The 22177-nt window shown below is 56.0% G+C and overlaps 1 protein-coding gene and 1 long non-coding RNA gene across 7 annotated transcripts in view; one reads left to right on the top strand and one right to left on the bottom strand.

Annotated features, from left to right (window-relative positions):
- The window catches only part of SPNS2 (SPNS lysolipid transporter 2, sphingosine-1-phosphate), an 89450-nt gene that overhangs the window by 30932 nt on the left and 36341 nt on the right, over positions 1-22177 (bottom strand). For 4 of the 6 annotated variants that reach the window (XR_011492184.1, XR_011492185.1, XR_011492186.1 and 1 more), the window contains 2 exons: positions 15845-15943; positions 15574-15745 (listed from right to left, as the gene is read on the bottom strand). Coding sequence is in view for 3 of the 6 variants with exons in the window: in XM_070478902.1 (XP_070335003.1) it covers positions 15574-15745; positions 15845-15943 (271 nt within the window). In the remaining 3 variants the exon portion in view is untranslated. Of the gene's footprint in view, positions 1-5995; positions 6564-14253; positions 14632-15573; positions 15746-15844; positions 15944-22177 lie in introns of those variants that run through there. The other 2 variants (XM_020882835.2, XM_070478903.1) reach the window with 2 other exon arrangements.
- Positions 14943-22111, top strand: LOC110130681 (uncharacterized). The gene is made up of 5 exons (XR_011492187.1): positions 14943-15108; positions 15614-15706; positions 17452-17642; positions 18160-18257; positions 19742-22111. It is a non-coding gene; the product is annotated as an uncharacterized lncRNA (long non-coding RNA).

Below are 22177 nucleotides of genomic sequence, written 5' to 3'. Positions count from 1 at the left end.
ACCTGCAGAAGAGACCAGGCAGAACCCCCCAGTGCCCTCCTGCATGTACAGGAGCCATTCTGCCCAGCATGGGGCCAGGGAGCCCCATTGTCAGGTCTGCGGGCGGGGCAGACAGGGACCACACTGACCACTGCCCCCACTTCCTTCCTGGAGACACGAGGCTTGTAGCTCATTGTGAGCCCTGGTCAGGACAAAAGGGCAGCGCCAGGCACCACAAGAGAAGCCCCAGCCTTGACCACAGGGGCCTATCTTGGTCCAGGGTCATCAGCCCAGAAGGAAGGGCTTTGGGGTCAGGCCAGGATGGGGCAACTCAATTTTGTCACATAGTCGGCCAACAGGAGCTGAGCCTGTGCCCATCCCTCACATGCACTGGGGTCACAGAGGTGACCAGGCTCAGCAACCCTTGAGGCTGGAGGGAGACAGCCGGCCTATAACAGGGGTAGGTGCCATGATGGATGTGGGACAGAGTGGAGGGGACATAGGGAAAACTTCTAGGAAGGAGGGCAGAGGTACTACTGAGGCCCATCAGCAAAAACTAAGTTTGGCCACTGCAGCCACAGGGAAACAGACCTGGCTATCTTGGGAAAGGGAGATGTAGGCAGAGCCGAAGTCCAGCAGGCGAGAGTCCCTGAGACCAAGTCACACGGCCCCATACTACCCTTGGGAGCAAGACCCTGACCACAGAAAAAGAGGAACAAAATCTTCTATTGTGGATTCAGGGCTCAGAGAGGGTCAGGATCTGCCTCAGGTCACACAGCAATCCTGACAAGGCCAGGAGCAGCCCCGGAGATCGTCAGGGCCCATGCGGAGCCCAGCCCCATGGGCCTGGGGGTCAAGACAGTGTCTTCTTTGCCTCCTGTACACTCATCTCCCATCTGCCCTCAGGATATCAGGCTCCCACCCCCAGGGTCTCCCTGGTGGCTCAGGCGGTAAAGAGTCTGCCTGCAGTGCAGGAGACTTGTGTTCAATCCCTGGGTCAGGAAGATCCCCTGGAGAAGGAGATGGCAACCCACTCCACTACTCTTGCCTGGAATAGTCCATGGATGCAGGAGCCTGGTAGACTACAGTCCACAGGATCGCAAAGAGTTGGACACGACTGAGCAACTTCACTTCACACCCAGGCAGAAACAAAAGCCACTTCCTGTCAGGGAAGGGACACGAAACTCCTCTCTGAGCAGCTCTACCCCGCCACCTCCCTCTCGGACCAGGCTATACCCTGCAGCCTTCCTGCCCCATTCACAAAGGGGAAACAAAGGCACAGGCTGGGCCGGTCACTGGCCCTGAGTCCCAAACCAAGGTAGTGAGTTTCAAGGCACTTCTCTGACAGGTCTATGGCACAGAGGAGGTGCCAACAGATCCAACCAGAAGGGGCCTAAGGAGGAAAAAGGAGCTTGAAAGTGGGCTGCTAGTGGTTAGTCACTGGGGTGCTGGCATTCCAGGCCGGCCCAGAGGTGCACCTGGACACTGACCTGCCAGACGGGCATTCTGGAATGTGGCCCTGCACCCCGCCCTGCAGACCTTACATAGTGCTGACGTGGTGGTGACCAAGGCAGGGCCACTCAAGGGGTCAAACAAAGCCACGTGAGGGGGCAGGGCGGGAGCGGCGTTGACAGTCCTCACCCTTAGAGACAGCACCGAGCATGGGGACTGACCTGGTGTCTACACACTCAGGTGACACCGCAAAAGGCCTGGAGCCTCCGTCCCCCAAGTGTTAGCTCTGGACAGACTCAACCAAGCCGACAACAAAAAAGAAAAAGAGACAAGAGCCCATGCTTGGCGGCCCTTCCCGCACCCAGCTCAGGTGTTTGGGGGAAGCCCCCAGTCCCTGCCAGGCATGCATTCCAGGCTGGGTCCCTGTACTCCTCTCTCCTTCTGGGTTTGTGTTAGCCAGCGGTTGCCATGGATACCGGTCTCAGCTTCTTTGGCAGAAAAGACTCCCCCAGGGCAGGGCTCTGCCTCTCCTCCTCACCAGCCCCTGCTCCACCCGATTTCAAGTGCCTAGGCTGCCAAGGGGCTGGATCAAAGGGAAGGAAACTGGGTCTCAGGAAGGGAATAGGTGCCCTCAGAGAAGTTAGGGGAGAATCTCAGCTCTCAAATAGTCATGCAACAACCATGAACAGAGCCATGACAACTCCTTCTTGGTGGGCCTCATTCCAGGAAAAGAATGCTGCCTCCTACACCCTCAGCCTTGCTTCTCTTCTACAGATGGAAGAATGGAAGCCCGGGGGCACAGGCTTCTCATGCACCATGGTGCTGCGCTGGTAAGGTGAGGCTCAGGACCCTCAAGTGAGAGGCTCCACCCCTTCTCCTGACCTGGCAGCCACAAGTGGGCTCAGAATGGACAGTGAGTGGCTGCCAGGCTGGCAGGGGCCGCGGGAGTGGGAGCCGAGAACCCTGTGCCCTAGGGAAGCTCAAACTGCTGCTGTTAAACTGAGCTGAAATTCATCTGCCCAGAGGGCTTCCACCCTGGCCAGCGGAGTCTCCAGTTTTCCAGGTCAGAAGCCGGGGGGCATGCTCTGTCCTGCCCTGAAGAGAAGACCACACTGGAGGGTTCTGATCCTGCTCCGCCCTACCATGTGACCTTGAATAAATGCCAGCTGTCTCCCAGCATCCTCGTCCCCATCCACCCAGGGAGGTGGAGGGCAGGGTTAAGAGGTGGCTTCTGGGCTACTTCAGTTCCATCCAGCTGAAGCGATGCTCAGTAAGAAAAGCCAGAGTGGGAACCTGGCCCTTCTCACCTGCTTCTGAGGCCTGCTGCCCTCAGGGGGTTCTCATGGGGAGGAGGAGGAGGAGAAGCCGTAATTAGCTGGATCACCCGGTGGCGGTGGCGCTGGGAATGCTAGGAAGGAGGCAGAACCTACCGGAGTTCCCAGGATGGAGAACAGCCCTGGTGAAGAAGGGGGGGATTTGCCCAGGAATCCTAAAAGGAACTGTGAGAAAGCCTTCCTAAAAGGAAGGCACAATGACAAGGGCACAGCTTGGGCAGAGCCATGGAAAAGCAGGGAAAAGTGAAGATCTCCTAGGAGTCTGGCCTTGTCGCCAGCATAAGAGACATTCTCAGTTACACCACAACCCTGGGAGGTAGAGGAGAGGAAGTGATCACCCGGAAGGCCCAGGCGACATCCTCAAGGTCACACAGCTGGGAATTTGAAAAGCCTGGACATGAACTCTGGCATCAAAGACTCTAGACCTTCATTATCCATTGTGGTGGCCCCTAGCTACTATGACTACTGGGTAGCTGAAATACAGCTAGTCTAAATTGACATGTGCTGTAAATGCAAAATACACTGAGTTTTGAAACTAAGTATGAAAAGTAGGCAAACTATCCCATCAAGGGCTTCTATGTTGATGATGTTGGATAGAGTGAGTGGAATAAAATGTTCATTCGTTTCACCTATTCTTTTTACTTTTATAAATATGGCTCCTAGAACATGTTAAATTATATTCGTGGTTTGCGTTATATCTCTTTTGGACCAAGCTGGTCTATACCATGAAAACAGAAATGCACAGGACAAACTGAAAGGAAGAGAGTGGGAACTCTCCCCATTTTTTTTTTTTTTTTTGATGGGGGAGCCAGGGCCAGATGGTGAGGTTCTCAGGGATCAGGTGGGTGCAAATATCCAAGATGACTGGGCCATGGACTGTCAGCATCGCCTCATCTGTCCCAGCTGGACAGTCAGCAACAGGTGGACTGAAGCCTGAGATGACCATTCCCCTGCAATCCCCCCAAACCGCCCCCCGCCTCCTAAGACACATGAAGCCATAGTAGTTGCCATAGAGACAGTAAATCTTCCTGAAAACTGAACTTGGCAACAAGGGGGTGGTGGTAGGAGAATCGACAGTAAAGAGAGAGGGAGGGAGCCAGGCTTATCCGGAGAGGAAATCTGTGTGCGCTGTGTGCTGGGGGCAGGGTGGAGCAGGAGCTCCCAGCCCTGGCGGGACAGAAGGGGATGCACAGCTCAGGCAGTGTTTGCACAGAGCTTTCCGGACCGTCCTCCCTACTGCTCCACCCCCTGTTACCAATTCACCAAAAATTTCCTATCTTATTCTCCCATTCTGACTCTGGGACCCCCGTGGGGGTGGGGGCAGATAAGTACCAGCCCTCCTTGATCCCACCCTCCCACCTCAGCCACTAAGCAGAGTCGGTTTCCCTAAGAATGTCAGAGTGTGGGTCAGGTTGGGGTGGTGGTCTGGGGCCTGAAAAGACAAGTTGGTGTGACAGAGCCAGAAGCAGGCCATTCATTGCCCAGCTGAGAGAGTGGGAACCAGGAAGATGGATTTAGATGCAACACCAGCTTTGTTGTGCCCTCTCTGAGCCCTTGTGGACAAAGGCCTTGGCTTGCTCATCTGTGGACAGAAGGTGATGTTGCACTAACCACAGGTCCAACCCCTCCCGCCCGTGTTCTCTGACTTCTCCCCACTTTAGGGTGGCACCTAAGCGCCCAGGTCCCAGGCAGGATGGCACATGCATGAGATGGGCTGGTGTGCTGGGATGGTGCTGAGTATTCCAGCTCACCAGACCAAAGTAACAGTCCCCTGGGGACAGCTTGCCCCAGAAACTGGTGCCAGGGGTACCCCCTTTCAACTCCCCACAGAGAGGAACAGAGAGATAGAAGATTTGGAAAGTGGGAGTCGGGGAAGGCAGAAGTCTCTGCTCTCCCAGCAGAGTTCTCCCTTCCACTTGACACAAAACCCCATTCAACAGACAGGGAGACTGAGTCCTGGGAAAGGGGATCCAGGTGGCATGTTTTATGGTTTAGGCCAGGATTCGCCTCTTGTCATGGGCACAAAGTTCTCTGTAGAGTCTGTCCAAAATTTCTCCCTCTCTGTTTTTTTTTTTTTTTTTTCTTTTTTGTAGTTGCAGATTTTACTAAGCTGTGGTTAGGCAGGTTCTGGGGCCAGTTGGCCAGGATGTCAGGTATCCAGTCACTAGTCTCCTATGGCAGAGAGCCCCCACATGCAAGTCTGGCCCAAGTCTTTTCTCTCAAGGCTGCACTATTTCCACCCAGGAGCAGCTCAATTTAGGGAAAAGTCCCTGCTCACATCCCTGAGAACTGGGGGAGGGGAGCCAGCAGACTAGAATTCCCAGAACACTCGTTCATCCCCAGAGGGTCTGAGGATCAACCACCTCACAAACGGGGGAAGAGACCTAAACACCAGCTCAGACCGGCCCAAGGTCACACACCAAGCACAGAGGGGCAGATTCGGGGTGAGAACTCAGTTGTTCTATCGACCCCTACCCACTCCCTGAGGAGGCTGGCTCCCGGAGACGCTCACAGAGGACTAGGCAGTCCCTCTCCTGCCCCAGTGGCCTGCGCCCTACCCCAGGCCCCAAGCGACAGAGAAGAGGGGGAAGCGTCTTCAGGCCTCTAGCCAGGGCCAGCTGCAAACCGCATCCTGGGTCCCCAGGCGCCGCGGACCCGCCCCGCCCCTCCCTCCACTCCCCGCAGCCCCAAGCCTTTGTCAGCCACGCGCTCACACGCTCACACACACATCCGCGCCGCCCCCAGCACACACTTGGTCTCCTCTGGCGCACACCCGCAAGGGGTGCGCGCACTCGCGGCACGCACGCAGGGGAGTGGAGGCGGCGGAGGAAGGAAGGAACTGACCGGCTACTGACGGACAGATCGCCTGGGCTGGGGGGAGGGGAGCAGAGGCCCGGGAACCTGAGGCAGGGGCGGGAGGGGTCGCGAAGGCCAGAACGCAGAGAGACGCAAAGGAGACTCTCACCGAAGAGGACAACGGATGGGACGTCAAGGGCTGGCGAGGACGCGCGGGCTACTCCAGGGGTGGGGACTCCCCCTACCCTTGGCCCGGGGGGGTGCGGGGCGGTCCCAGGAATGGACCAGTAGGTCTTGGGGGCATCACTTGCCCAGTGGTACCTGAGGCGAAGGCCCTTAGGGACCCCACGAAAGGCTTGGATATAGGGGGCCTGCGCCGGGGTACCTCGAGGCAGAGGGTCCTGGTTCTCGGACTGGGTGGGGCACTCGCTCACCTGCTACGGTGTACCTGTCCAGGTAGTTGAGCACGTTGCCCAAGCTGAGGATGGCGGCGGCTGCCCCCCGCCCGCGGCCCAAGCTGGCTGGTTTGGGCTGCTGCGCGCCCGGGCCCTTGGCAGCCGCTGCACAGCCGGGAGTGCTGGGGGTGCTGGGGGGTCCGGAAGGGGCCCGTCTCACGCTGCCCGACAGCGTCTGCACCTCATCGTCGGCGGTCGCGACTCCCGCGGCGCCCGCTGCCCGCGCCCCGCAGCAACCGCCACCGCCGGCCCCTCGCTGCGCCCCCCGGCGCCGGCGCCGCCGCTCCGCGTCCGCCTCCTCCTCCTCCGCGCCGCCCGCCGCCGCCGAGGCGCATTCCAGGCACATCATGCCGGCCGGGATCGGGGCGGCGGGGGGCGCGGGGGGCACGGGGCCCAGCTTGGGCCCACTCAGTGCGTGTGTGCGCCGAGGAGCCGCCGCTGCACCATCCCGGCCGGGCCCCGTCGGCTCCTGCGCTCCGGCCCCGGCTGCGGCGCTGCCACCGTTTCAGCCCGATGCGCCGCGGTCGCCGCCGCCGCCGCTCTGACAGCTGCGGCCCGGCCCCGCCCACCAGGCCCTTGCCCAATCAGCCCCGGGTTCGGACCACAGCCCCGCCCCACACGTGCTGCCCCCGGGGGGCGGAGAGGGGGCAGGGCCGCAGAGCCCCTCCCGCCCGACGGGGGCGCAGTCACGCCGAAGCCGCGCGGCCGCCGAGGCTGGCGAGGACCCGGAGGGGGTTTGTGGGGAACCACGGAGCTAGGAGCCGCGTGCGGGAAATAGGACTCCTTGGCACCCACTCGGTGCCCTCCCTCTCCACCCCCTACCGCAGCGGAGAGTCTGGGCGACAGTTGGGGGGCTGGAGCTCAGGGCATGTGGACATCTTGGAGAGAGGGTCTCGGATAGTTAAGTCAGGAGCGCGGGTGGGAGAGCCCGTGACCGCTCCAGCAGCTATTCACCCGCCATGATTTAATCAGTTCAGGGAGGGCTACTCTAAGAACCAAGAAGCATGATCGGTGGGGGTTTTGGTCCACGGCTCCACCAGACACAGGAGGTTATGTCACCCACCTCCCCATGGAAACTCAGATCCAGCCCCCAGCCTCCCCCTGGACCCATTCCTGTGTGCACACCGAGACCCTACCCATGCCCCACAGAGAGGCAGCCCATGGCAGGGAGAGACAGGGCTCCAACTGGGACACCTCGGAAACAGGGCATTCAAAGGGGGTTTTGTCCCCTGAGGGCCCAGTAACCGCAAACATCAGGCTTCAGCAGCACATGACAAAGCCCTGAATGGGAGAGAGGAGGCTGGCCCCTAACTCAGTTCTGCCCTGGTGTGTGGCATGACCCTAGACAAGAACCCTAACTGGTGTCAGTTTCTCTCTCTGGGGGGTAGATAGGAGGACAGGCTTTAGATGGTCTGGAAGTCCCCCAGGTTCTCCCTTGGGGGAGCAGGGAGCCCCATCCCCTGTGGAGAGTGAAAGGGTAGCTTCTGTATTCAGGATTACACTCTCCACTGTCACCCATCTCAGAGGTGCTGTGGTTCTGGTAAGCTCCGTTCCCCGTTCACGTGTTTGCAGCTTTGATTGAAATGAAAATCCTGTACAAAGGACTGAGGACAGAATGCTAGAAGACAGAGCCTGGAGAACCAGAATTATGTCCTGTGTTCCACATACAGGTTCCACGGCCCAGAGAAGACCCCACCATGGACATGCAGCTAGCAGGTGCCAGAGTTGGCCCTGACCTGGGGTTGGTGCAATACCTGGGCTGGGAGCTCAGTTCCCACTGCAGGCTGCTCCAGATCCCACATCCACAGGCAGGTGCATCTCGTGAAGGTGTCGGCCACAGTGAGTCATGGCATAGGCAACGGGTGATGCAGCATGAGGCAGCCCTCCCCACGTCCGCCCCACTGTCTCTTGTGAGCAGAGTTAATCCCCAAGCTGGTGTTTCTTGGCGCCTTCGAGGTGTGTTTTAAATTCTGCGAAGTGACTAAAAATATGCATCGTGTTGGGTATGAATGACTGTGACGAGAGGGTTAGGAAAACATTTCATTCTGAAAGTTCTTGTGCTGCCTCTTTCCAGCTTGCTGAGTGCAGGCCTGCAAAGCTGGATGCGGGAAGTTCCACTGGGTGGCCCAGAATGGCAGGTGATCAAACAAGCAAGGACACACCTAGGAGCTCTGTGGGGTTGGGACTGAGCCGTGGCACTGACCTTCATAGTAGTGTGATGATGCCAGGCACAGGCCAGGGCCCAGCCGGAGGATGTGGCCAGCTGTGGGACGGTAGGCAGAAAGCAGAACCATGGCTCTAAGCCCAACACCGTGGTCCCCTTCCCACTCCCCCAAATTCCTCATCCTTTCAGCCACAGCCCTGCCTAGGGAGAAGTTTTAGCTCTTAACCAGAAAGAGACACCCAAGGAAGAAAAGTAATGTACCTAAGGTCACATACCTAGTAAATGATGAAGTGAAAGTGTTAAGTTGCACAGTCGCGTCTGACCCTATGAACTGTAGCCCACCAGACTCCTCTGTCCATTGGATTCTTCAGGCAAGAATACTGGAGTGGGTAGCCATTCCCCTCTCCAGGGGATCTTCCTGACCCAGGGGTGAACCTGGGTCTCCTGCATTGCAGGCAGATTCTTTACTATCTGAGCCACCAAGGAAGCCCAGTAAATGATGAGGCTCGCACTAAACCTTGAGGGTAGGGTGTATCTACCCTCTAATCCAGTGTTTCCTATACTGCCCCATGGGAAAGGGGGCAGTAGCTTCTTAGCTTCTCCAGGACAGAGCTTCCTCATCAACATAACGGGAGGCTGAAGTCAATGATGGCTAAAGGGCCTTCTAATATTCATTCATTAAATCTAGACCATAATTTCAAAGCAAATAGGGCACAGGACATTAGTGGTCCATGTCCCAAGGGTGAGTATATTTGGGAAATGGTGGCGTAAACATAGAGAACTAGGTTCCCTCACTGAGAAACTTTTCAGAGCCTTTAAACTGAGAGTGTACATTGGGAATCTCCCATGGGGAGGTATAGGCTGCCATCTCCCCATGTGTATGAGGCCACAGAACATCTTAGAAGATGACTATGGCTTTGCAGAATGCACTCAGAGAGATAATGGCTCCCCCAAGTCTGCTAGCTGGGAGCTCAGTCCACCTCCTCTCTGCCTGTCTCCCTACACTGGAGTGTGTCCAGTGCTCAGCCTCAGTCTCCTCCTTGCTCATGTGGCACACCCTCCCTCAGCAGCCTCTCACTCATGCTTGGGCTTTCAACAATTATCCACATCCCTAAGACATCCCACCCTCCATCTTTAGATGTGACCTCATCTCCAAACAGTAGGCCTATATGCAGTTTCCTGCACATTCCTCCCGAGATACCCCCAGCACCTTAAACTCAGTACATCCAAGACTGAACTCATCATCTTTCCCCTCAACCTGCTCCCACCCAGTATCATTTATCTCTGACAAATAGCAGCAGCATCCACATTGTTACCGAGCAGGAAAGTTAGAAGTCATTTGGGACTCCTCCTTCAACTCCCACTTCTAGGGCCCATCCACTTTTTTCTTAATATCTTCAAATGTCTTCATTGTTCACGGACTTAGCTCTAACCTTTCATGTCTCACTTGGACCCTTTTAAAGCTCAACAACACCTGTTCCAACATTCCCCTCCAGTCTTTTCTTCATATTTCTTGCCATAATTTTCTAAGTCACACATACAACCCTATCGTTACCCTGCATAAAACCTTTCCATGGCTCTCCACTACTATAAGACTAAAAATATCTAAGTTCCTATCTATGAAACAGAAACAGATGCACAGATATAGAGAACAGACTTGTGGTTGCCAAGGAGGTGAGGGGGTGAGAGAGGGATGGAGTGGGAGTTTGGGATTAGCAGATGCAAACTATCATATATAGAATGGGTACACAACAAGGTCCTACTGTATATCTTATGCTAAACTGTAATGGAAAAGAACATGAAAAAGAATATATATATATATATATGTTTGTATAACTGAATCACTTTTCTGTACAGCAGAAATTAACATGACAGTGTAAATCAACTATACTTCAATAAATTTCTTTTTTTAAATATTAAAGTTCCTTAACATGATCTCCAGTAACCCTTCATGACCCATGCCAATCTCCAGCCTCAGATCCTACTGCCCATCTCTCAAAATTACACTCATCCATACTGAAAATGGAGCTCCTTAGACTCACTCACAGTTATGATACTTCCTGGAGCCCAGAAGAGTGGCAGGAATTTGGAGCAATCCTCTCTAGTTGCCCCCTACCCTCAACACAAAAGTCTTGTCCTGGTGACCCAACGATGGTTCAGGACCACGGAGAGCTCCACCCAGGCAACCCCCTCCCCTGGCTTTTTAGTCTGGTTCTGCCTAGCTCACTCCTCCCACTTGTCCTTCAGAAACCTAGCACAGATGACTTCCTCCAGGAAGCCCTCCCTGACCTACTTATTGAAATTGTCATTTCCTCTAGGCTACTTGAGTACCCCGTATACCCCTCCATCGCACCAAACTCACTGTGCTGATTATGTTTGTACATCAGTCCCCTGCTCCCCTCCACCAGCCCAACAGATCGTGAACCTTGAGGGTTCAAACACTATCTGATTCATCTCCATAGTCCAGGGAAGAGGAGGTGGCTCAGAGAATGTTTGTTGAGTGAATGAGTAAATGACATTTAGCAGGTGCGACTCAGGAAGTGCGTGCTGATTTGCATCATGTATCTCTTGTTCTTCTTGATTCAGAAACCAGCCAGATTCCTCTCCTGGCCCCTCTGAGAAAGGCATTTTCTCCCTCTTTGACTCCACCCTCCATTAGCTTCCATGTGCCATTTACATCCACCCTTTGACTACCTTCTCCACAGGTCACCACCCAAGGGTAGGGAGAGGACAGCTCCTCTCTGCTCCTGCTGTTGCCAAGCGGGGGACTTGGAGCCCCTCCATCCCCCAGCTCAGAACGCTTTGTCTCTGCCTCTCCCCTGCTCAGAACAGATGGCTCTGAGTCCCCACTAACACAGAAGTTCCTGTTCTGTTATTTGAACATTTTTAACACTTTCTGAATTATAGAAGCTTCCATCTCCTTTGATCATGGACTCTCAGAAATGAAGAATCCCTTGAAGGACACTGAGTCTGGCCTCTTCCCTCTCCCATGAGAGGCTGCATCTGAGGGCCAGTGGCCTGCCCAAGATCACTGTAATGGACACAGTCATTGGTATTTGTATATATATTTTTTGGTCTCTTTTTTCTTTCATTGCTGTTTTATTTTGATGCTCTTAAGTGCATCCTGGTTTCCTGGTCTTAATGGAGCTATATATAAATCAAGGCATGGGCTAATGATCCAACTGGACTCTCCCATTCAGGGCCTTAAATCTTGAGTAGGGTGGAAAAAGGATAGGAAAAAATTGTCTGGAGCTCTGGTGAAGGTCCCCCAGTAAGATGGCCCAAGAGCCCTGGCTCCTGAATCTCCACATAGATGCTGTGAGCTCCTGATGTGCTTCAACAAATCCCCTTCTTGCTTAAATTATCAGTCTGTTTCTGTTGCATACCACCCTACAACTTTAATTGATGTAGTCCCATACCTCCCTGTACGGGATAAAGCTTAGCTCCAGTAGCCTCTCACTGCCTCCTGACAGCTCTGTTAGAGACTGTATTAAACCAACAAGCTCACAGGCTCATCTAGGCATGGAGGAGAGATAAGAGTCTTCAGAGAATGAAACTGACTGATGTCTGGTGTTGCAGGGGAACAAGCCAGGATTGGGGTGATCATCTCAATGTGTGTGCTCAACCCTCCAAGCCTGAGGTCAGGGTGGAAGAAGAGATTTATCATCCGGACCCTATCAACACCTGCTCCATGCTCCGACACAGAAATGAGCAGATACGGGCGCATGCACACTGACAGGCACAACTGCATACCTGGAATGACACCTGGGGAGCTGGAATGCGATGTGTGTCCAGGAAGCACAATTAACACAAGATGTGAGCAGGTCAGGTCTGAGGGCCTCATCCTGCTCAGCAGCGAGGTCCCCCATTGACATTCCCACCGAGTGAGTCCAGAGTATCAGAGACCAGGGTCGCCCAGCAAGTGCCCTTTTGGCCAGAAAGGTGTGTTCTACTGGCCATTCCTCCTGCCGAGCCTGAGTGGCCAGGCTCTCAAAGATCTACAGCTAGGACCTCAGCACAGCGAGGTCTGAGTGACCAACCCCACCGAGGCAGGGGCTGGGAGCTGAATACAGCTAGGCTTGGGTTGCTTACAGAACAGATACTCTCTCTCCCTCCCAGAGTCCGCCACCCCGGCGCTCCTGCCCTGCCTCAAAACACTTAGGATGATAACATCCTATAAACTCCTGGCGGGGCATTCTGCCTAGCTCAGTCCCAGAAAGCACCACCCTGCCCTGCCTGGCAACCTAAACTCCAGAAGGCGCTTGAGTCAGAAGGGACTACCCTGATTACAGGCTCCAAACCCCAGCTCCTCAACTGGCACCTGAGCCCTCTGGTCCCAGCCAGTCTCTCCTGCCCCCTCTCCCCCACTTCAAAACACACACACCCCCTCCTTTCTGACCACACCACACCTCTCCATGACTCACCACATACCTTCTGCCTCAGGCCCTGTGCCTCTGCCTATTCCCTCCATCAGGGATTCCCTTCCCCATACCTTCTCTGGCTATTTACCAGCTCCGAGGTCAACTTCTCACAACTTCTGAAGGATGGAACCCCTTCTTCTGCCTGTAAGTGGTCCTCAGTTGGCCCAGCTAAGTGTTTTCCTGTTCCTTCTGGGGCTGTGAGGTCCAAGAGCAGGGTTGGAGTCACTGCCCACAACCTAGATGGGCACTCATTGGTACCAACGTGCTTCTGGAACTGGCATAAGTGAGATTACTGATCTTTCTCCCCAGCCCCTAGACTCAAGCTGGGGAGGTGGCAGCCGATGACCCTCAGGAAGCCCTTGCCCATTTCCTGGGAGCTGAGTCTCACAGGGGTCCTCCCAGGACTGCAGGAAGAAGATTCAGAGCCTAGAGCTGGCTTCTGTGGACCCAGTCCATGAGAAATCATGAGGTATATCTCTGGGTCAGGAAGATACCCTGGAGAAGGGAATGGCTACCCACGCCAGTATCCTTGCCTGGAGAATTCCATGGACTGCATAGTCCATGGGGTCGCAAAGAGTCAGACACAACTGAGCAACTTTCACTCACTCACTGGGTAGACAGTGTCAGAGTTGAACTAAATTGCAGGACACCCAGCTGGGATTAGAGGATTGCTTGGGGCTGTGGGACTGCCCCTCTCCCTCCCACGCCCATGCTGTACTTGGGAGCAGAACCCTAAACAAGGACCCTCAGGAATCATTTTTCTTGTAACCTCAGAGCTAGCCTGTTTCACGAGCTCCAAGCATCAGATGGTGAGGGGTGGGGGGTGGGGGAGGCAGTCAGCCTATGATGGCTGCTCCAGAGGGAGGGCTGAGACTTGGGGAGGTTGGGGGTGGCAGGTGTGGGTTGAGCTGGAGAGTCCAGTCCCTGGAACTTGTCCCCTCCAACCTAAGGGGCAGGGAGGACACCCATAGAGGGTAGGGACGAAGCAAGCAAGGGTCAGGAGGGGAGCGTGAGTCTGGGTCACTGCTCTGCCCGCAGCTGCTGAGAGGCAGGCCCAGCGGCTGTGATCAGAAAGTGAACAGTGATTGCCTGGCTGGGCACCAGGGGAGAGGGTGAGACGCTTATGCTTATGGCAGAAAGAACATGCCTCCTCACTGCTACCCGCCTGGAAGCTGTTGATCTCCTGCACGGCCTGCTGCGCCCAGCTGCTCTGAACCCAGTGAGTCCCACCGAGCCAGCCCTCCCCATGGGGGAGGGGGAGGGATGCAGAGCAAGGCACTCACGCACAGCCATGCGAGCCCCCCAGCGTGGGTCTGAGGCAGTTGGGTCAGTGCAGGCAGAGGATTTCCATGGATCTTGTGGCCACACCCCGACACCAGCACCTGAGTAGAGACCTATCTTCCAGAATACTGATTCAGCCCCCACCTTGAGTTCAAAGGGTGAATGCACACAGAACGGTGTCCCATGCCCTCCCGACCCTGCAGAGTGGGGAAGCAGGGTCAGAGCAGGTGGTCCAGGGTGGGCATGCCTAGAGAACCACGCTGAGCAGCCGTGCATCCTCCGCCCAGACTGCCCACCTCCTCCTCTCCGGCTCCTGATCCCAGCAGAGACACCTTGAGGCTATAAATAACATGATTGTCTAAAGGCCTATATCCACGGGCTTTGTACCAGCCACACTTTAATCGGGCCTGCTGGCAGCCAGGCTGAGGACTCCAGACTGGAGTGAGTGGCCTCATGCTGGGTCAGGCATAGGTTCAGGACTCCCGCGGGGGCTGCTGACAGCTCAATTCCCAGCCCAGCCACAGGCGCTGCCAGCTCTTCAGCTGGGAGCAAAGAAACGGCAGGTGCAGCTCGGCCAGGGTCCTGGAGCCACAGTCAAAGGTGGGCAGAGGCACTGATCCGGTGGAGGTCACCCAGACAGGTATGGACAGGGCAGGTGGGACCTCCTCGCTGCCAGGCAGGGCCTCAGGGGCCCTCTGGGGAGGCACCCCTGCCAGAAATCAGGCGTTGGCTCTCGCTCTCAAGGATCCCTGTGGGCGGAAATCACTCAGCCAGCCCCAATGGAGGCAGAGGTGCTTGGGGACCAGGCTTGGGCACAGTCTGCCATGAAATCCTCCAGCTTCCGTTATCAAAATAAATTCCAGATCTGACCTGTTCTCCCCACGTTCAATGCCACCACCACGGTCCCAGCCCCTCTGCTCTCCTCTGATAGCTACAGAACCTCCCTTTGGCCTCCCTGCTTCAACACTGACCACCCCCACCACAGTCTGCTCTCAATACAGCAGCACCACAATGGTGCTTTTATGATGTCAATCAAACACCTTGGGGCCTGTGCCCTGGAAACCCCACAGCAGCTCCCATCTCACTCAGTGTTAAGGCCTCAGTCCCTACAAAAGCCTTCAGTCCCCCCATGCTCTGTTCCTCTGTCACCCTCGTCTCTGCCGCTGGCCCCCCTTGCTCCTGCTTCAGCCACAGCGGCCTTCTTGCAGGTCCTCAAACACAAGCAGGTACATTCCTACCCCAGGGCCTTTGCACAAGCTCTTCCCTCCACCAGGAGCACTGGTCCCCAGACAGCTGCACAACTCAGTCCCTCCTCCAAATCTTTGCTCCAAGGTCACCTGTGCAGTGAGGACATCTCTGACCACCCTTTCAAAAACTGCAACCTGCCCCCACCTGTTCCTCTCTCCCCACTTTCCTGCCTTATGCCTCTCATAGCACTTATGACCTCAAACATACTGTCATTATTGATTTTGTTTGTTTCTTGTTTGTTTCTCTTCACGTGGGCTTGAACTTTATGTTTACTCCCCAGGATCTGCAATCTTGCCTGGCACATAGCAGGGGCGTAATAATTACGTGTGGATGAATCAACAAATGAATGAATGGATAAATTAATAAATTCAGGGGGTGGCCAGTGCTCTTTGCTCCTGTAGGGTCAGCCCTGAGCCCGGCATCGGTGCAAAGGAGCCGGGTACCTGTGCCAGACTGCTGGACCTGGGCCTGGTCTCTCTCCAGGTACAGCGCAGTCAGCAGGAAGCAGCCGCCGCCCAGGGCAATGACGAAGGCGCAGCACAGGAAGCTCTGCTGAAGGCTGAGGAAGCGCTGCAGGTAAGTGTCGGGGCGCCCCGCCCGCAGGGCACTGGAGATCTGCAGAGGAGAGAGGCTGGGTCTGCCGGGCCCACCAGGAAGCCACTAGGCCTCCAAGTGCAGCCCTTCCCTGGAGCCCCACCACCCACCCGGCCTTACAAGTCCCGTGAGGTAGGGGCTGCCGGCATCTCCCAGGATGTGGCCCACTGTGATCTGAAGCGCCTCAGCTGTCCCCCGGCACCTGGGCACCACCACCGACTGCAAAACACAGGAAAACCAGGGGAGGTCCCTGAGCGAGATCTGGGAGTAGGTGGCCCCTCAGACCCTCTCCTGTCCCCCCGCTGCCAAGGACCTGCCTGGTGGGGCGACAGGATGGCCGAGAGAGTAGGGTGGCAGGGAGTTCATGACCCTAATGCCTGAAGCCCCACCACTGAGATATTAGCCTCTGAGAGTCTCAGGAAGGCTCCCCAGTCCCCCAGGATGGAACTGCCAGGCCCCTAATGAGGGCCACCTCTCGTAAGAGTTTGCTCTTGAACCAGGGGGCCCAGGCATGGCTGTGACAACAGGGAGGGGGTGGGTGTGTCCCAGCTCAGGGGCACGGAAGGCAGTGTGGGCTGTGGAGTGAAGACAGGGTGCAAGGCCAGGTGCCTACATACGTGGGCACCCAGGTGGGGAGGGTTGGAGGGCTCAGTCTCTCTCTCAGGAAGCCCGTCTGGGCAGAGACCAAAGGCAGCCTTGCTGAAAAGGCCCACCTGGAAGGGGGTGGGGAGGTTAAATATATGAATTCTGGAGTCAAACTGTTTGGTCCCAATCCCATACTCCCCACTCACTAGCTGTCTGACTCTGGGCAAGTCACTTCGCCTTCCTGTGCCTTAGCCTCCTCATCCTTATATGGGGATAATAATGGTACCTACATAAAGGGTTACTTTCATGATCATTCCTCATCCGGTACCTGAGGACATTAGGCTGAAATAAATTGAACCTGCTGGGTCTCCTGCTTGGCAAGCCTTCCCCTCTCTGGTCCAACTGGAGCATCTCCATTCATCCTTCAGGACTGACCTTCAAGAACTCTTGAAGCCTTCCCAGAGTTCAGGTGCCTGCCTTGAGCTCCCACAGCCCCACAGCCCCTGTGTGCACCCCTAACTGAAGGCACATCCCCCTCAGCTGGAAGGGTTCACTGCCCTCCTCCCCTTACCCTTACATGGTCTGGCAGCAAAGCTCCTGCCTAATTTCTCTTGGGGTCCCTGGGGGTTCAGCAAGGCACCAGGCACGGAGGGGACTAGCTGATAGCTTGCCAACTAAACAAGTCAAGTAGAATCATCTTGGAGACTGACCCCAAGAGAAACTGCTAGAACCCAGGGCTGCAGCAAGAGGATAGGAGGGAGGCAGGGAGGGAGGCAGGAGGTTCAACTAGAAGCCACGGGGTCACACGGTCCCAACAGGAGATCCACGGGGGAGCTTCCCACACCAACGCCTATTCCCAAGGCCTAGTGGCCATAATCTGAGCCCATCAGAGAATAATAACAAATATAATAATAATTATTATAATAATTACTAACATTCATTAAGTGCTTCCTGTATACATTTTACATATCTCATATATGTATTTTTTAATATATCCACTCAAGCAACCCATGAGGGAGACACGATTCCTATCCACTATTACAGAGGATGAAACCCTCCACAGAGAGGGTGAGTAACTTGCCCAGGGTCACCCAGCCAGGAAACAGTGGGGCTAAGATTTGATCCCAGGCCTTCGTCTCCAGGGTCTGATGCTTGACCATCCTGCTATTACAAGCAAAAAGGAGCCTTTCCAGAAACACTGACACGTTTGCTACAGAACGTTTGGAAAACAGTGAGAAGAACCAAGAGGACAAGCTCACCTCAAGCCCTGCAAATGGGGAATTGCAAGGAGGGCAGAGAAGGGGACTCCAGACAGGGGACAGTGTGAGCCAAGGTATGGAGGCCGGAGCCGCAGGACTGGAAAGGGGCTTGTGGGTGGGCAGGACAAAGCGGCAGGAGTCACTCTTGAGAGTGACCGGCTGGTCCTCGAGTCACTGGCACTGAGCCAGTCTGTCCAGGTGGTGAGAGAAGCTGGGCCTCCTGCCCATCACCAGGACCTGCCAACAGGCCTGAGGAGGAACTGACCACAGCTTTGCACCTTCCCCAAATGCTTCCTCCTCACCCCATAATTATGTGATTACTCACTGGTGGTTCTGGGCAGAGGGCAGGGCCTCCTAGAGACAGCAGGCCCCTACCTTTTTGGCACCAGGGACCTGTTTCATGGAAGACAATTTTTCCATGAATGGGTTGGGGGATGGTTTCGGGATGATTCAAGCACATTATATTCGCTGTGCACTTTATTACTATTTTATTACATCAGCTCCACCTCAGATCATCAGGCATTATACCCCAGAAGTTGGGGACCCCAGTCCTAGAACATGGGCTCTGAATATCCAAAAACGTCCATGCAGGGGCCAGGGCTGCTTGGAGAGAGAAAGTTCCCTTCCTCTGCTCCCAGGAACTCCAACCTGCAGGACCCAGACCGGCTCCTGCTGCCAGTGGCAGGGAGGTAGGTCTCCCCCTACCTGTTCTGGGTCCCCAGGGTCTCCATGTAGCCAGGGGCCAAGGCTGGGCCTCACCAGCAGCTGGAGAGCCTGGCAGGTAATTTTAGAAGCTTAGAGGCTTTTGGGTTCCCAAAACTCCAGGCTCACTCTATTCGGAGACAAAAACACCTCTGTTTTTGACTCGCCCTTCCTAGAAGAGCTGTTCCCTTTATAGCCCGGGGCATAACCAGCGCCAATCAAGGGCCCGCACAAAGTTGGAGTGGCAGTCACCAGGTGCAAACTTCCTGGCAGCCTGCCTCACGCGCCCCACTCAGCCCTCACACCCAGACACCCCTGGGAGGGTGAGACAGACAAGTGAGCAGACGGCTACCTAGGGGCAGAAGGCAGAGCAGGGAAGCATGGAGATGCATGGATGGAGGGAGAACTGGAGGGTGATGATCCCCCAGGGAAGGGGGATCTGCTGAAGAGGTGGGAGGTGATCCCAGTGGCAGGATTCCAGCAACCCAAAATACAGACCTGGGAGAGGGAGCCAGTCCCCCTTCTGCCCGACTCCCCACACCTGGGGATGGGTAAACTAGAGGGGGGCCCAGAGAGACAGGACGGTGGGAAGGGAGCTGGAGACCCCATCAGTGCGTTGAGGGAGATGGTGAGCTCATTTGGGGATACACAGTCTCCAGTCTTGCAGGGAACAAGGCCATCTGAGTCCCAGCCGAACTAGTGGGGAGGTCGCAGACAAGAGTCTGAAGTGGGTCTTGGCTGTGATAAGCCAAGATCCTTTTTATTAACCGAGCCACCAGGAGGCAGGGGTTTCCCAGGATGCAAGGAGTGAGCTGCCCATCAGAGGGGTATGTAAACAAGGGGGTGGACAGCACTGGTCAGAATTTTGCAGAGGGTTCATGAGCTGGAAAGCTGGCTGCACTAGAATAGCATCCTCCAGTGCATTCTGAGTAGCAGCTCCAGCAGGATCACGCAGGACAATTCAAGAGCAATGCAGATCCCTGGGCCCCAACACAGACATGACTGAATCAGACTCTGAGGACAGAGGGCCAGGAAAGTGAATTTATAATGAAAGTAAAGTGAAAGTGTTAATCACTCAGTCATATCAACTCTTTGTGACCCCATGGACTATAGCCCACCAGCCTCCTCTATCCATGGAATCCTTCAGGCAAGACTACTGGAGTGGGTAGCCACTTCCTTCTCCAGGGAATCTTCCTGACCCAGGAAATGAAATTTGTAATAAGCTCCTCTAAACCTGATTCTTATGCTCAATGAATTTAAGAACCACTGAAGAGTCCCTGAAGTCTCTGGAGAGAATCTGGATTCTTCTCCCTGCGGATAAGCAGATCAAAGAGAGCCGTGTCCCTGATGCAGGACTGCCGTGGGGCCCATGGAGCCCACATCGACCCCTCAGGGATACAGGCTTAGCTCTCTTAGCCCTTGTAGCCTGGGTGTAACTGGTACGTACTGCCTTTCTGTTAAACACCTACAGCACATTTGCACACACCAAGGCCAGCCAGAGAGAGGGGCAGAGCTGGGAGTGGAAGCAGGTGGACCATTCCAGAATCCTGGCTCCTGGGCTCCGCTGACCCCTCGCCTTCCGGGCCTCAGAAGAAAGGGCAGCCAGCAAGGACCTCCCTGTACTTCATGCCACACCAGCGTCCCCACACTTCCTGCTCCAGCCCCACTCTAACCCCTGCCAGCCCCTCTCCACCCATCTCCCCTCCAGCCTCATCTCTGGAAAAGCAGCACTCAACACCTATGACCCCCAACTCCAGGGACCTTCCTCTCTTCCCCTCTCCCCTGGGCAGCTTCTCACAGGCACCGTCTACTCGCTGGTCTGCACTCCGGCCTCGTCACCTCTCACCCTTCCCCCCCTGCTCCCGGTCTGCCCCTCCACTCCACAGCTCAGGTCCCGCAGCGGTCCCCTCACCGGCATTTGGCTTGAGACCCCTCCCTTCTGGAGCCCCTCCCCCACTCTCTGCCTGGAGACTGAGCTCCAAGATGTGGTCCAGCTCCGGCCAACAAAGTGTCACAAAGCTGTCTCTCCCGTGAGGCTTTGGGAAGGTGGGGAGGCAGGAGAAGGGGGGCTAGCAGCCTCCCTGGGTTGACAGGCCCCACTGAGCTTTGGGGGCTGGACGCCTCTAAGCCAGGGGAGGAGCAGGAGGAGCAGCAGGCGGGCTGGGTCCAGTCTGGCCCCCTGGGTGGTACCCGCCGGCTCCCCAGCACTGCCAGCTGGGTCAGACTATGGTTGACTGGCCCCCTCACCTCTCCTCTCCCCGCCACCCCCTCCCCGACCCCTGACCCCAACCCACACGTGGTGCTACAAAGAGGCCGGATCTGCCAGGTTAATCATTCCTGCAACGCAGACCACGGGTGGGCACAGTCTTCACATATCTGTGGGGCTGTCATGTGGAGCAGGAACAGGGCTGAGGGGGAGGCGGAAGAAGCTGTGGGCGGGGGCAGGTTTCAGCGGACAAGCTGTGTTGGGGGTGGGGGCAGGTCATCGCCCTGTGCCTACAAGTGGGCAGCCATACCCGGGGCAAGCTTTGCCAGCGCAATCCCATACACCGAGGGCTTTCCCTCAGGCCATCTTGCTCATCCCGCCAGGCCAGTTATGATTGCCCCTTTTTATAGGCAAGGAAACTGAGGCCCAAGGCCGTTCAGCAGTTCTGTGGCTGAGTCTGGGCTGGAGCCCAAGTCTCCTGTCTGGAGGGAGGAAAAGAGAAGAGCTGGCAGCCTTGCAGCTGATACACTCACCCGGGAGTCACAGACAGGATAGCGTTGTTGACACCCGCTAGCCTGGGTCAAAGGAAGGGCCAGAGCATCTAGACAGAGAGTGAGCCTCCAGTCCACAGCAGTATTCAAGCAGGTTTTGTTGGCTAATTACATGACTACACTTCCCCACAGCCCTTCCAAACTCAGATTCCAGGATGCAGGATTTATTTAGGAGATGGAAGATGAGAAAGTAGGAACAGCTGATTTATTACCAGAACCCCAGCCAGCATTCCCTGCCCTGGGCAAAGGGCATAAGCTTCACAGGGATCATCTTGTTTCACCCTCACCATAATCCAGGAGGTCTTTTCATCCCCATTTTCCATACAGGGAAACTGAGGCTCAGCGACACAAAGTGACTTGCCTAGGTCACGCAGAGCTGGGAAGTGGCAGAAGCAGGGCTGACACCCAGGTTCGTGCATCTGCACTGGACCACCCTCAGGACGGCTCTGCTTCCCTCGGGCCCACTGCTGGGCCATGCTGGGCTGCCAGGAGGCAGGACGAGGGCTTCGGGGTGTCGCTAGGGTGGGGACCCTGTGTAATCCACAAGGGCACAGCCCTTCAGTGTTTATCAGCTTCCCTGCAGTCTCCTAGAAGGAGGCCGGGAGGCTGGACGGAGTGAGGCTCAGGGAGGGGCGTGCTAGACTCTGGACCCAGCACCACCACATCCCGATGTGGTCAGGACAGCATCAGGACTCACTGGAGCCCGAGCCTTGCAGTCCATGATACAGGAGCTGGGGTGGCCTGGACACACCTGGGCTGGGTGCCCCCGAAGTCCAGCATCCCTGACTGCATACCCAGTGTAGAGGCCAAGGAGACCACTTGCCAAGAAGGATGGCAGTCAAGAAACAGGGGCAAAGAAAGAGGCCTGGAGTCAAAAAGCCTGGGTCCCAGCCCTGGCTCAGTGCCTCTACGGGCTGTGTGACCTTGGTCCAGGCCCCTGGCCTCTCTGAGCCTCCATGTGCTTACCCACAACACAGGAGTGATGGTCAGAGGATATGTTTGAGAGCGTCAGGGAGGCCTCCGGTCCACGGTAACTGCTTGCTGACCTCGGTCCCTGACCCCATGGTCTCTGAAGCCCCATCTGACCTCTGGGCCACTCAACAGCAGAAGTCCGGCCCTGAGCAGGACAGATGCCAGCTGCCCCCGTTCA

The sequence above is a fragment of the Odocoileus virginianus genome, chromosome 17 (genome assembly GCF_023699985.2).
Source record: "Odocoileus virginianus isolate 20LAN1187 ecotype Illinois chromosome 17, Ovbor_1.2, whole genome shotgun sequence".
In the NCBI taxonomy this organism is placed as follows: domain Eukaryota; kingdom Metazoa; phylum Chordata; class Mammalia; order Artiodactyla; family Cervidae; genus Odocoileus; species Odocoileus virginianus.
This window is presented reverse-complemented; position numbering and strand designations above follow the sequence as displayed.